Source organism: Lepidochelys olivacea, assembly GCF_965140295.1.
Source record: "Lepidochelys olivacea isolate rLepOli2 genome assembly, chromosome: 16".
In the NCBI taxonomy this organism is placed as follows: domain Eukaryota; kingdom Metazoa; phylum Chordata; order Testudines; family Cheloniidae; genus Lepidochelys; species Lepidochelys olivacea.
The window spans coordinates 4,028,423-4,041,509 of record NC_140426.1 but is presented as its reverse complement, the minus strand read 5'-3'; the positions used below and the strand labels follow the sequence as shown (position 1 = coordinate 4,041,509).

At 44.5% G+C, this 13,087-nt stretch overlaps 1 protein-coding gene across 12 annotated transcripts in view; it reads right to left on the bottom strand.

Annotated features, from left to right (window-relative positions):
- Positions 1 to 13,087, bottom strand: part of EXD3 (exonuclease 3'-5' domain containing 3) — a 573,796-nt gene that overhangs the window by 385,378 nt on the left and 175,331 nt on the right. For 11 of the 12 annotated variants that reach the window (XM_084650100.1, XM_084650101.1, XM_084650103.1 and 8 more), the window contains 3 exons: positions 10,994 to 11,047; positions 10,042 to 10,181; positions 7,948 to 8,039 (listed from right to left, as the gene is read on the bottom strand). In XM_084650100.1, coding sequence (XP_084506226.1) covers positions 7,948 to 8,039; positions 10,042 to 10,181; positions 10,994 to 11,047 — 286 coding nt within the window. Of the gene's footprint in view, positions 1 to 7,947; positions 8,040 to 10,041; positions 10,182 to 10,898; positions 11,048 to 13,087 lie in introns of those variants that run through there. The other variant, XM_084650095.1, reaches the window with a different exon arrangement.

Genomic DNA, 13,087 nt, shown 5'->3' with positions numbered 1-13,087 from the left:
GGCGTTGGGGGAAAAATGGGGGATGGAGAAACCAGTTTGTATGATTTCTAGCACCCATTTGTCAGATGTGATGGTCTTCCAGATTGGATAAAATGGAACTAAACAATATCTGAATGGTTGGGAGAGAGTTGGTGTCACCAGCACAGATAGACCTGGGGTTCTCGAGTCCTCAACCAAAGCTTCAAATTTGTTGTCTGGAGGTTGACGGTTGGGACTCAGCTACTGAAGAAGTGGACTGGCATCCCCTCGGGGGCCTGTGACTCAAATCACCATTTTTGTTGCGAATACATGGTCTGGCAGTAGCGTTGGGGTACATAATAATTTTGCTGTTTTTTCCTGGGTTTTGGTGTATAGATTCCCAAGGATCAGAGTGTCGCTTGTGAATCCTTGAGCGAGTGGAGAGAGTCATCTGTCTTCTCATCAAAGAGTTTGGGACCCTCGAATGGCAAATCCTAAACCATGGATTGCACCTCCTTAGGGAAGCCGGAGAGATGGAGCCATGAGGTCTCTCTCATCACAACAGCTGTCGCCACTGAACTTCCAGCTGTGTCCGCAGAATCAAGTGCGGCTTGCAGGGCTCTTTTGGAGATGAGTTGTCCCTCTGATACAAGCGCTGTTCTCTTGTCCTCGGAAATAAAATCAGTCAATTCAGACATTTTTGTGTAGTTAATATAGTCACATTTTGCCAGAAATGCCTCGTAGTTGGCTATATGGAGGTGTAGTATAGCCAAGGAATAAGCCTTGCGGCCAAAAAGATCAAGTCTTTTCCACTCTTTGTCATGAGGTGTGGTTTTGGGCTGTTGTTGCCTATCACGTTCCTGGACTGCATCCACCACTACGGAATTGAGCGCTGGATGTGAAAAGAAGAACTCTGTGCCCTTGGCTGGTACATAATACTTTTTTGTCAGACCTCTTGCAGGTTTTGACAGGGTCCATCAGCACATCGTTCATAGAGATTTTGGATGAAGCAGATGTATGCAAAATGTCCACTACTTTGTGTTGTGCCACTTGGACCTCCTCAAGGGAGATGTCCAGGGAGCTAGCCACCCTTTTAAATAGATCCTAAAATAGTCTGAAATTGTCCCCCATATTATTGGGAGGAGGCATAATGGTGTCATCTGTGGATAGTAATGGCAAGTGGGTAGGTGGTACTCCTTCCAGGATCGGGGTTCTTCCTCATCTTCCTCCGGTTCCCCTGCCACCATCAAAGATCCAGGCACCAAAGCTGCAGATGACTGCTGTATGCCGGGTCTGGATGTGGCAGGCAGTCCCTGTTGTGTGAGGTATGCCGCCCACAGGTTCCAGTATGCCCACTGGGGTGGGGAAGACATGGGGGGCCTCCAGGGCTGGCCGTACCATTGAAAATACTTGGGATCAGTGTAATATGTCCCCTGAGGGGGTCCTGAGTTAGTCAGTTCATGGTAGAGGGGAGATTGTGGAGGGAGATCTCCTTGTCCTTCCTCACTCTCATCCCCCTCTTCACTCGAATAGGGAGGAGCAGATTGTATTGGAGATCACAGAATCATAGAATATCAGGATTGGAAGGGACCTCAGGAGGTCATCTAGTCCAACCCCCTGCTCAAAGCAGGACCAACACCAACTAAATCATCCCACCCAGGGCTTTCTCAAGCCTGACCTTAAAAACCTCAAGGGTAGGAGATTCCACCACCTCCTTAGGTACCCATTCCAGTGCTTCACCAGCCTCCTAGTGAAAAAGATTTTCCTATTATCCAACCTAAATCTCCCCCACTGCAACTTGAGACCATTACTCCTTGTTCTGTCATCTGCTATCACTGAGAACAGTCTAGAGCCATCCTCTTTGGAACCCCCTTTCAGGTAGTTGAAAGCAGCTATCAAATTCCCCCCCTCATTCTTCTCTTCCGCAGCCTAAACAATCCCAGTTCCCTCAGCCTCTCCTCAGAAGTCATGTGTTCCAGTCCCCTAATCATTTTTGTTGCCCTCCGCTGGACTCTTTCCAATTTTTCCACATCCTTCTTGTAGTGTGGGGCCCAAAACTGGACACAGTACTCCAGATGAGGCCTCACCAATGTCGAACAGAGGGGAACAATCACATCCCTCGATCTGCTGGCAATGCCCCTACTTATACATCCCAAAATACCATTGGCCTTCCTGGCAACAAGGGCACACTGTTGACTCATATCCAGCTTCTCGTCCACTGTAACCCTTAGGTCCTTTTCTGCAGACCTGCTGCCTAGCCATTCGGTCCCTAGTCTGTAGCGGTGCGTTGGACTCTTTCGTCCTAAGTGCAGGACTCTGCACTTGTCCTTGTTGAACCTCATCAGATTTCTTTTGGCACAATCCTCTAATTTGTCTAGGGTCCTCTGTATCCTATCCCTAGACTCCAGCGAATCTACCTCTCCTCCTAGTTTAGTGTCATCTGCAAACTTGCTGGGGGTGCAATCCACACCATCCTCCAGATCATTTATGAAGATATTGAACAAAACCGGCCCCAGGACCGACCCTTGGGGCACTCCACTTGATACCGGCTGCCAACTAGACATGGAGCCATTGAATCACTACCTGTTGAGCCTGACAATCTAGCCAACTTTCTACCCACCTTATAGTGCATTCATCCAGCCCATACTTCTTTAACTTGCTGACAAGAATACTGTGGGAGACAGTGTCAAAAGCTTTGCTAAAGTCAAGGAACAACACGTCCACTGCTTTCCCTTTATCCACAGAACCAGTTATCTCGTCATAGAAGGCAATTAGATTAGTCAGGCATGACTTGCCCTTGGTGAATCCATGCTGACTGTTCCTGATCACTTTCCTCTCCTCTAAGTGCTTCAGAATTGATTCCTTGAGGATCTGCTCCATGATTTTTCCAGGGACTGAGGTGAGACTGACTGGCCTGTAGTTCCCAGGATCCTCCTCCTTCCCTTTTTTAAAGATGGGCACTACAGTAGCCTTTTTCCAGTCGTCCGGGACTTCCCCCGATCGCCATGAGTTTTCAAAGATAATGGCCAATGGTTCTGCAATCACATCCGCCAACTCCTTCAGCACTCTCGGATGCAGCGCATCCGGCCCCATGGACTTGTGCTCGTCCAGCTTTTCTAAATAGTCCCGAACCACTTCTTTCTCCACAGACGGCTGGTCACCTCCTCCCCATGCTGTGCTGCCAGTGCAGTAGTCTGGGAGCTGACCTTGTTCATGAAGACAGAGGCAAAAAAAGCATTGAGTACATTAGCTTTTTCCACATCCTCTGTCACTAGGTTGCCTCCCTCATTCAGTAAGGGGCCCACACTTTCCTTGACTTTCTTCTTGTTGCCAACATACCTGAAGAAACCCTTCTTGTTACTCTTAACGTCTCTTGCTAGCTGCAACTCCAGGTGTGATTTGGCCTTCCTGATTTCACTCCTGCATGCCTGAGCAATATTTTTATACTCTTCCCTGGTCATTTGTCCAATCTTCCACTTCTTGTAAGCTTCTTTTTTGCATTTAATATCAGCAAGGATTTCACTGTTAAGCCAAGCTGGTCACCTGCCATATTTACTATTCTTTCTACACATCGGGATGGTTTGTCCCAGTAACCTCAATAAGGATTCTTTAAAATACAGCCAGCTCTCCTGGACTCCTTTCCCCCTCATGTTATTCTCCCAGGGGATCTTGCCCATCAGTTCCCTGAGGGAGTCAAAGTCTGCTTTTCTGAAGTCCAGGGTCCGTATTCTGCTGCTCTACTTTCTTCCTCGTGTCAGGATCCTGAACTTGACCATCTCATGGTCACTGCCTCTCAGGTTCCCATCCACTTTTGCTTCCCCTACTAATTCTTCCCCGTTTGTGAGCAGCAGGTCAAGAAGAGCTCTGCCCCTAGTTGGATCCTCCAGCACTTGCACCAGGAAATTGTCCCCTACATTTTCCAAAAACTTCCTGGATTGTCTGTGCACCGCTGTATTGCGCTCCCAGCAGATATCAGGGTGATTGAAGTCTCCCATGAGAATCAGGGCGTGCAATCTAGTAACTTCTGCGAGTTGCCGGAAGAAAGCCTCGTCCACTTCATCCCCCTGGTCCAGTGGTCTATAGCAGACTCCCACCACGACATCACCCTTGTTGCTCACATTTCTAAACTTAATCCAGAGACTCCCAGGTTTTTCTGCAGTTTCATACTTGAGCTCTGAGCAGTCATACTGCTCCCTTACATACAGTGCAACTCCCCCACCTTTTCTGCCCTGCCTGTCCTTCCTGAACAGTTTATATCCATCCATGACAGTACTCCAGTCATGTGAGTTATACCACCAAGTCTCTGTTATTCCAATCACATCCTAATTCCTTGACTGCGCCAGGACTTCCAGTTCTCCCTGCTTGTTTCCCAGGCTTCGTGCATTTGTGTATAGGCACTTGAGATAACCTGCTGATCATCCCTCTTTCTCAGAATGAGGCAGGAGACCTCTCCTCTCACGCACTCCTGCTTGTCCTTCCTCCTGGTATCCCACTTCCCCACTTACCTCAGGGCTTTGGTCTCCTTCCCCCGGTGAACCTAGTTTAAGGCCCTCCTCACTAAGTTAGCCAGCCTGCTTGCGAAGATGCTCTTCCCTCTCTTCGTTCGGTGGAGCCCGTCTCTGCCTAGCACTCCTCCTTCTTGGAACACCATCCCATGGTCAAAGACTCCAAAGCCTTCTCTCCGACACCACCTGCGTAGCCATTCGTTGACTTCCACGATTCGACGGTCTCTACCCGGGCCTTTTCCTTCCACGGGGAGGATGGACAAGAAGACCACTTGCACCATCCTTCTTCCCAGATGCAAGGAGACTCGGTGCCAAGCATGACATGTTTGTGTTGGTGCCAATGATAGGGGAGTCAGGGACAACTAAGAGACGAAGAGGCCCTTGTGGCTGAGAAACTGCTGCGAGGTCTGTTTGATTGGCCCCTGAGGCGGTATCATTGTCAGTGCTGGGAGCTGCTGTGTATAAGCTGGCACTGAAGGCTGTGCCGCTGTGCGCACCGAGCATGCCTTTGAAGGAGCCACCGTTTGTCCCGGTGCCACGCCGTTGCGTGCGGATCGCAGCTTTGGTATTGGCTGGGCCGAGGCATGAGGATTAGATTTCTCCTTAGTGCCTCTGTCAGAGCCGACTCATTTAGAGTCTCTGGCTCTAGCGGTACCAGCGGTGCCGGGTGGTCCTGCTGTGTCTATAACCGGTGCCTACAGTGCAGTCGATGCCGGTGCTGAGTGTCCACTCGTGGAACGTCATTTCTTGGCTGATTCCTGCGTTGGGGACACAGGTGCCTGCCTTTTTGATGTTTTTTGGCAGGTTGCTCAGATGCATGGTTGAGGAGGAACCCCTGTCAGAAGCCGTGGTCAGAGAAGTTTCACCAGGAGGGCTCCGGGCTCAGATGCAGGTTTGAGAGACTTCTCCTTAAGGAGGAGCTTTAACTGGAAATCTCTAGCTCTTCTTGTCCTAGCAGTGAGCTTGAGGCAGTGCGGGCACTTCTGAGTTGTGTGCGTTTCGCAGAGGCAGCGAACACACTGATCGTGGCCGCCTGAGACAGGTGTAGCAAGCTTGCAGTTGAGACAGCGTTTAAAGCCCAGGAAACCAGGCATTCCTGTCAGTGGGGGCTTTCGCTCTCAGAGAGGCTGTGTATTCGAAGGTTCAACTGAAATTTCTCCCCAGCCAGTAGTTCAAAAGGCAAGGAAAAGGAAAAAGGGTTTTGTTTTGTTTTAAACTAGGTGACAGGGATAAAAGAAAAAGGGAAACAATGTAAATAGCTGTTAATGAGAAAACTAAGAAACTAACTGTTAAACTAACTAACTACTAAGTAGTGAGGCACTGCTGATTGCTCCGACTCTGTAGCGGAGGGCGTAGAGAAGGAACTAAGTTGGGGGGCTGGTCACACAGCATCAGTTAACTGCCTGAAGCAGCATGAGATGGCGACCATGCATGTGCGACCCAACCGGGCACTGTTACCAGAAGTCTCTGAGTACAAGCACAGGGGCGCACAAACACTTAAAATGGAGCACCCCGAGGGACAGCACTCAAAGAAGAACAATTGGAATCAAATCCTCAAAAACCGCAAACACCTGCCAATGCATGTCCTGACTTGCAGCATGAGCTCTCCCTGGAACATTACCCTGCTCATATGCATGGAATTTCACAGTGTACTGTCATTTACAATAAAAAGAAAACTGATCAAAGGTTCCAAGTAATTCTTCAGTTATACTGTATGTTAATACCCATAGGTAAATTCAAGGGCTGAATTTTTTAACTGAGGCATTGTTTTTATTATCCTGCACGAACAATAATACAAACAACAATGTTACAGATCAAGCTGGTGGCCAAATCTCTTTCACACTGCAGGTACCTTGCTAGGGAAAAGATGAAGGAAACCTCTGGAAATATGAACATACATTGGGGTGGTGCACTTAAAGTCCCACCCGGGTTCCAGAAATAGATCCACATGGGAAATTCCATTAGAACAGGCAGAATCCTTCAAATTGCTGGAGTCTTTGTCACTCTTTGCCCTGGCAGATCCACCTACCCCTATCTGCTGTACCCCCTAATCTCTTTTTGCAGAATCACTGGTACACACCCTACAGTCATTAATACAGCAGGTGCAGTTAGACAGATCTGGCAGTGTACGAATAAAAATCCTGGAGAAGCTAAAACTCACCAACAGGAGATGATGATAATAATGATGCTTTGTAGTTATACCATATAGTGTTTTATACCTTCAGTGTGATTTCTAACCCTGGATAATTCAAAGGGCACTGTGAACTCCAAAAGCACATTTCTGTCTGAACATTTTTTCTTACTGTTGTTACAAGTAACATCTAAGGTTAAAGGAAACAAATCTCTGTTTTTTTTTCAGCTTGCTCACTCTGTGCTTTGACAGCACTTTATGCACGGACAATTTCACCATTTCTCCTGTACAGTCTGTTTCCTCTGTGTGTGGGTCTTTCACAGGTTTGGGAGAGCAATTCCTTCAACTCCCTTTGTAAATTGACAGGGGAAGTATGACCTAGTGGATGTTCAGACTTACAAGGCAGAAAATCCTCAGGTCGAACCGTGGGTGAACCATCAACCTGTTTTAAACAAATCTCTTAATTCCTCAGTGCCTCAGTTTGCCCACCAATACAATGGGAATTAATTACAATTACATGCTCCGGGGGAGGGTTTGTGAGGATAATTCATTTATGTTTGAGCAGCATTTTGGAGATGTGAAGATGAATATGCAACACGGTATCACTACAAGATGGAATAGAATTCACAGCTTAGGTTAACAAATAACATTCAGTCCCAGAAAACAGGGAAATATGCAATATCCAGTTGTGCTGATGGAGTGAGGGACCTACACCGGATGCAAATTATAGGGGGCACCTGAGGATTTCTGCCAAGAGTCATTACCTTGTTAATGTCACAATGCAAGGAAACCTAATTACCTCTCCCAGTAATAATCAATGCAAAATGTTAAAGAGAATGGATTTTGAGTGACATTTAGGAGTGAAGCAGATCCCTTAGAAGGATGTAAACTGTATTACTTCTCCCGTAAGGTTGCAAGAGCCCTTTAAATTCCCTTCAGCAGCAGCCATCCCTATTTCACAGGAAAGATATATGTGCCTCCTTCTTCTCATGGCTTATCTCTTTTAAGCTGATTGGCTTGTAACTCACAAAGTCAGAATCCCCAGATGAGTAATGTGTGGCCTCTTATGTGAGCCTGATGGAGCCAGTACTTAAAGCCGACCATCACATGTTTATGCAGAACCATTCTGAAGCCAAGATTTATGTCATATCATGGAAGAAACAGCCAATTAGTCACTAGCATCTAGTTCTTCAACAACACAAAGTGAAAATTTCCATAATTTATGTGCTTTGTTTTTAAACAACATCAAATAAGCTCCAAATGACAGCAGACATTGCTTGCTGGACACGTGGGAGGATGGATTAAATGATTCACTGGAAAGGTGATTAAATGATTTAGTGTAATATCACATACCTGGATCTAGATTATATTGTTCTAGGAGCCTGAAGACCAGTTTGCTTAACATTTTGTGGTTGAGTTTGTTAGGTCGTAAACCTTGATACTGCCTGTAAACAAAACAAACAAAGCAAGGAAGAAACATCAATGCAAGCAGATAAGATACTTCTCCCTTTTAATAGCAGGGATGTTGTCTGATGCTTGGTGGTGGTAACAACTTCTTTTCCCTCCTCATCTATTACAGCTGAGCCTAAACCATTCTTTCCTCCAACTGGGTCTAAATTAGCTGTTACCACTCAAGAAAGACATCATGGATAGTTCCCTGAAAACATCCACTCAATGTGCAGCAGCAATCAAAAAAGCAAACAGAATGTTAGGAACCATTAGGAAAGGGATAGATAACAAGACAGAAAATATACTGCCATTATATAAGTCCATGGTACGCCCACACCTTGAATACTATGAGCAGTTCTGGTCACTCCATCTCAAAAAAGTTGCATTAGGAAGGGAAAAAATGCAGGGAAGGGCAACAAAAATTACTAGGGATATGGAACAACTTCTGTATGAGAGATTAAAAGGACTGGGACTCTTACATTTGGAAACGAAACAACTAAGTAGGGATATGATAGAGGTCTATAAGATCATGACTGGTGTGGAGAAAGTAAATAAGGAAGGGTTATTTACTCCTTCACATAATACAAGAACCCAATGAAATTAATAGGCAGCAGGTTTAAAACAAACAAAAGGAAGTACTTCTTTACACAACGCACAGTCACCCTGTGGAACTCATTGCCAGGGGATGTTGTGAAGACCAAAACTATAATTAAGTTCTAACAAGAAATAGATAAGTTCATGGAGGATAGGTCCATCAGTGGCTTTTAGCGAAGATGGTCATGGATTCAACCCCATGCTCTTGGCATCCTAAGCCTCTGACTGCCAGATGCTGGGAGTGGATGACAGGAGATGGATCACTCAACAATTGCCCTGTTCTGTTCATTCTCTCTAAAGCACCTGGTATCAGCCACCATCAGAAGACAGGATACTGGCCTAGATGGACCACTGTTCTGACCCAGTCTGGTTATTCTTATGTTCTGGAAAGTCCTAGCCAATAAAGCCTCCATATGGTCCAATTAAACCTTCAAAACACTGCTTCTGAGACAGCAGCAAAGTGGAGAGCTTACTTTAAGGTAAGTGCTGCTCTTTCCATCAGTTAGCTGATACTTGTGTCTTCGTCAGCCTCCGATTCTCCATTCAAGGGCTTTAAGAGTTCACATCAGGACCTGACTTCCAGCAACCTAGTACGTAATACCCACTCTGATTTTATTAGCATTGTATCTGCTGCGTGTATGCTGTTATTTTGATTGCACTGCTGGTGCTTACTTGGCATAAGCCACTTTAGTGGGAGGTGGTTTATAAATTAAAAAACAACCCTGATTATTTCACTGGAAAAGGAATGATGAGTATATACATTTCTTGTTTTTTGCCACTGTATCACGGGAATACTAGACACATATGCAAAGGCTTTTTACTTTGACTAGGGCTATCTGCAGATGGCTCCCTCACAACTGCACCATTTCCTGGCTTAGCACTGCTATCTGAAGCTGACGGAAAGGAAATTTTCAGTTAAAAATTCAACTGAAATCAGGGTTACCAACTGACGATCCTCATTCTCATCCCCACATCTCTCTGCCAGATATGCACAATGGATATTGCGACTCTCAGCCTTCCACAGCAAAGCCCCAGAGTCAGATGGCTGTTGAGGTCTCCTGGATAAGATCTACTTCAATGTTTTCGTTTTTAGCTTCCCCGCGCAAAGTGCTCAGCCCCTGACACTTCCAATGATATCAATGGGAGTGATAGGTGCTCAGTGCCTCATAGAATAAGGCCTTCGGAAAGACCAAATTTCACAGTTACCAGAATTTTTCCCTTCTCTGATGGGAAGTGACTTACCCTGTGGCTTTTAACATGTTATTAGTGAATGTAGAAAGAGCACTGGAAAACATATTGTCCTTAGCTGATAGCTATTTAGCACCTGCTCATAATGTTATATAATATTGTATGCTGTTTGGATATAAGGAGGACAAAACGCTGGAAAATAGAATAATCTTATACCTTGAGAGATCTGTAGTATTAAAATTAGGTTCACACCACATATCCAGGGTCTGCAAGAGTTTGCACTGGAGATCAGGATATTCTGCCACATAAGCCTCCACTAGGTTAGTTTTCTCTTGAAGTAGCAATGGAGTGCACATCTAGGAAGAAAAATAGTTTTACACTTGTAAAGCACTACAGAGACATTGTGCTTTATACCTAGTGCAGACTGCTGCCCATCGCATTGGCTCAGCAGCACTGGTCACAACACTGGAGAGGCGGAGCCAAGTCTCCAGCCACTCCCAGCCTACAGGCACAGGAGCAGTCCCATTTTGCTGCTGCTCAGAATGTGGATAGTGAGCCTTATACCCCTGCATGCATGCTCGGGATGGGCCACACTCTGTCTCAAAGTCTTCTATACCTAGGTCTGTAAGTGCTTGAGAAAAGTTTTCTGAATTGCTTCAACGTTAGAAAAATATTTCTACATTGAAATATGCTTAAAGGAAGTTTTCTACACAGAATTTTCAACACAAATATTACCAATAACATTACAAACCTTTGGCATTAGAATTTATTTAACCAAGGCCACCTCTTATCACCACATAGGTAGAAAATACCTCTTATCTTCTACACCCATTATTCTGAATGGGGGGAGCAGGGGAGGAGATGAGATTATTTTTGCATTTAATAAACCTCATTACAGAAACAATAATTTGCAAAACAGAATCAACACAGCTGAAGTTTTATCCCAGTTAGAAAAATATTCTATGAAGATGGAATGTGGTATAAAAAAATCTTTCAGTCACTTCACAGACTGAAATGTTATTTTTAGCAGCTCCCTAGCGACTTCTTGCAAATTAGATATTAGTGTATAGTACCGGTATATAACTTCCACTTTTGTGCAAGACTGCGCGTCTTGTGTAGCAAAGGGTGCACAGGATGATAGAGGAGACTACAGGGGAAACAGACTTGCCTTCTCCACATCTAGTTCAGGCTGTAAGTTTAGCTTTATACTCAGAATGGCTGCCTAGAAAACACAAAAGGTAGAAAATATTTCTGGTTGTAGAGGAGAATGTGTATTTGGGAGAGCTTATAAACAGATGTGTTTCTAAACTGAAGTATAGATGGTTTATACACATTTTCCACAGAATGATTCTTTTTGTTGTTATATTCTGAATGTGCTAATTACATGCATTTGGCTGCACAGATTTCATTTACAAATCCACAAAAACATCATCAGTGGCACTAAATGTTTTAAACAGTATTAAACCTCAGAAGAAAAATTCTGAGATCAAGTACTCTATTAAAAAATTTAGAGCGAAAAACCAGAGTCTCTAGTCAAGTGTTTGGAAAGACTCAACTGACAGATAATTTTCTCCAGAATACACATTTAAAAAATGGAACAAAAAAGGATATTTATGAGTTAACTTGAACACAAATCTTGCTGCTTTTAAATTTTCTATGCGGTTATATTTTGTGAAAACATCTCATTCATAAATTTGAATACAACTAAAATAAGATTTTTAGTTTCAATCACTTAAATGTAGCTCCACATATACTAGATGTGATGAATCACAAATAAAAGGATGATAATAATTATATTGTGCCCTTTTATGCTGTGTTCTGAACATTGATGAACTAAGTCTTGTAATCCCCATGTGAAGTTCCTCAGAATCAGTATCCTAATTTTGCAGATGGGAAAGTGAGCCACAGAGTGGCAAAATGATTTGAGGAAGGTCACACAAGCAGTCAGTGGCATAACCAGGAATAGAACCAAGATCTTCTGCATTCAAATCCTATGTTTTAACCCCAAAAACTTGCTTCCATACTGGCTTCAGTTTCCCTCCTCTACTAGGTGCAACTCCCACCCTAGTATAATAAGGTGATACAAAACAAAGGATAACTGTTACTCGTGAATTCAAAATCAATACACCCATACCATTCTACAAGGGGGTTGCTAAAACATGTTCTTTGAGCCCTGATTCAGCAAGGCACATAAACAGTCCTTAAGCCCATCCCTATTTAGCAAATCACTTAACCATGCACTTAAGTCTCAGGCCTTGTCTACACTATCAGGTTTTGTCGCCAAAACTGCCGTTTGTCGACCCAAACAGTGAGTGCATACACACTGCAAGGCAACTTTTGTTGGGGAAAATGCCTGGTTTGGGTGACAAAATTCATCCACCCTCACGAGAGATTTAACTCTTTTTCCTCCACATTTTTGTTGACAAAGTGCAAGTGTAGACACCACGCTTCATTTCATCGCTTTAATTGGCCTAAAAGGAGGTATCCCACAATGCCCATCCTGACCCATCCCATCTGGTCAGCAGTTTAAACTCCACTGCCCTGCAGACAGGTAAACAACCATCTGCCCCTCCCCCTTAGAAGCCTCGGGAATTTTTGAAATTCTATTTCCTGTTTGCTCGGGGTGGAGAGTTCCCATCGTATTTTCCCAGGTGACCATGGTGGTTTATCGCAGCAAATGCTGTCCCACTTGGACCACTGCAGATCTGTTGGATCTGCTCAGTATATGGGGAGAGGTGGCTGTGCAGTCCCAGCTGCGCTTGTGTCAGGGTTCCTTCCCCACTCTGAACTCTAGGGTACAGATGTGGGGACCCACATGAAAGCTCCCTAAGCTTATTTCTACCAACTTAGGTTGAAACCTGGTACGCTGCCACCACCAAGCGATTTAACAAAGAATCAGAGAAAAGACCACTTGGAGACGTCTTCCCCCAAAATATCCCCCCAAGCCTTACACACCCCCTTTCCTGGGGAGGCCTGAGAATAATATCCTAACCAATTGGTTACAAAATGATTAAAGACCCAAATCCCTGGGTCTTGGAACAATGGAAAAATCAGTCAGGTTCTTAAAAGAAGGATTTTATTTTAAAAAAAAAAAAAAAAAAAAAGAAAGGTAAAAGAATCACCTCTGTAAAATCAAGATAGAAAACACTTTACAGGATAATCAGATTCAAAACACAGAGGATCCCCCTCTGAGCAAAAACCTTAAAGTTACAGAAAACAGGAATAAACCTCCCTCAACACAGGGAAAATTCACATAAAACAA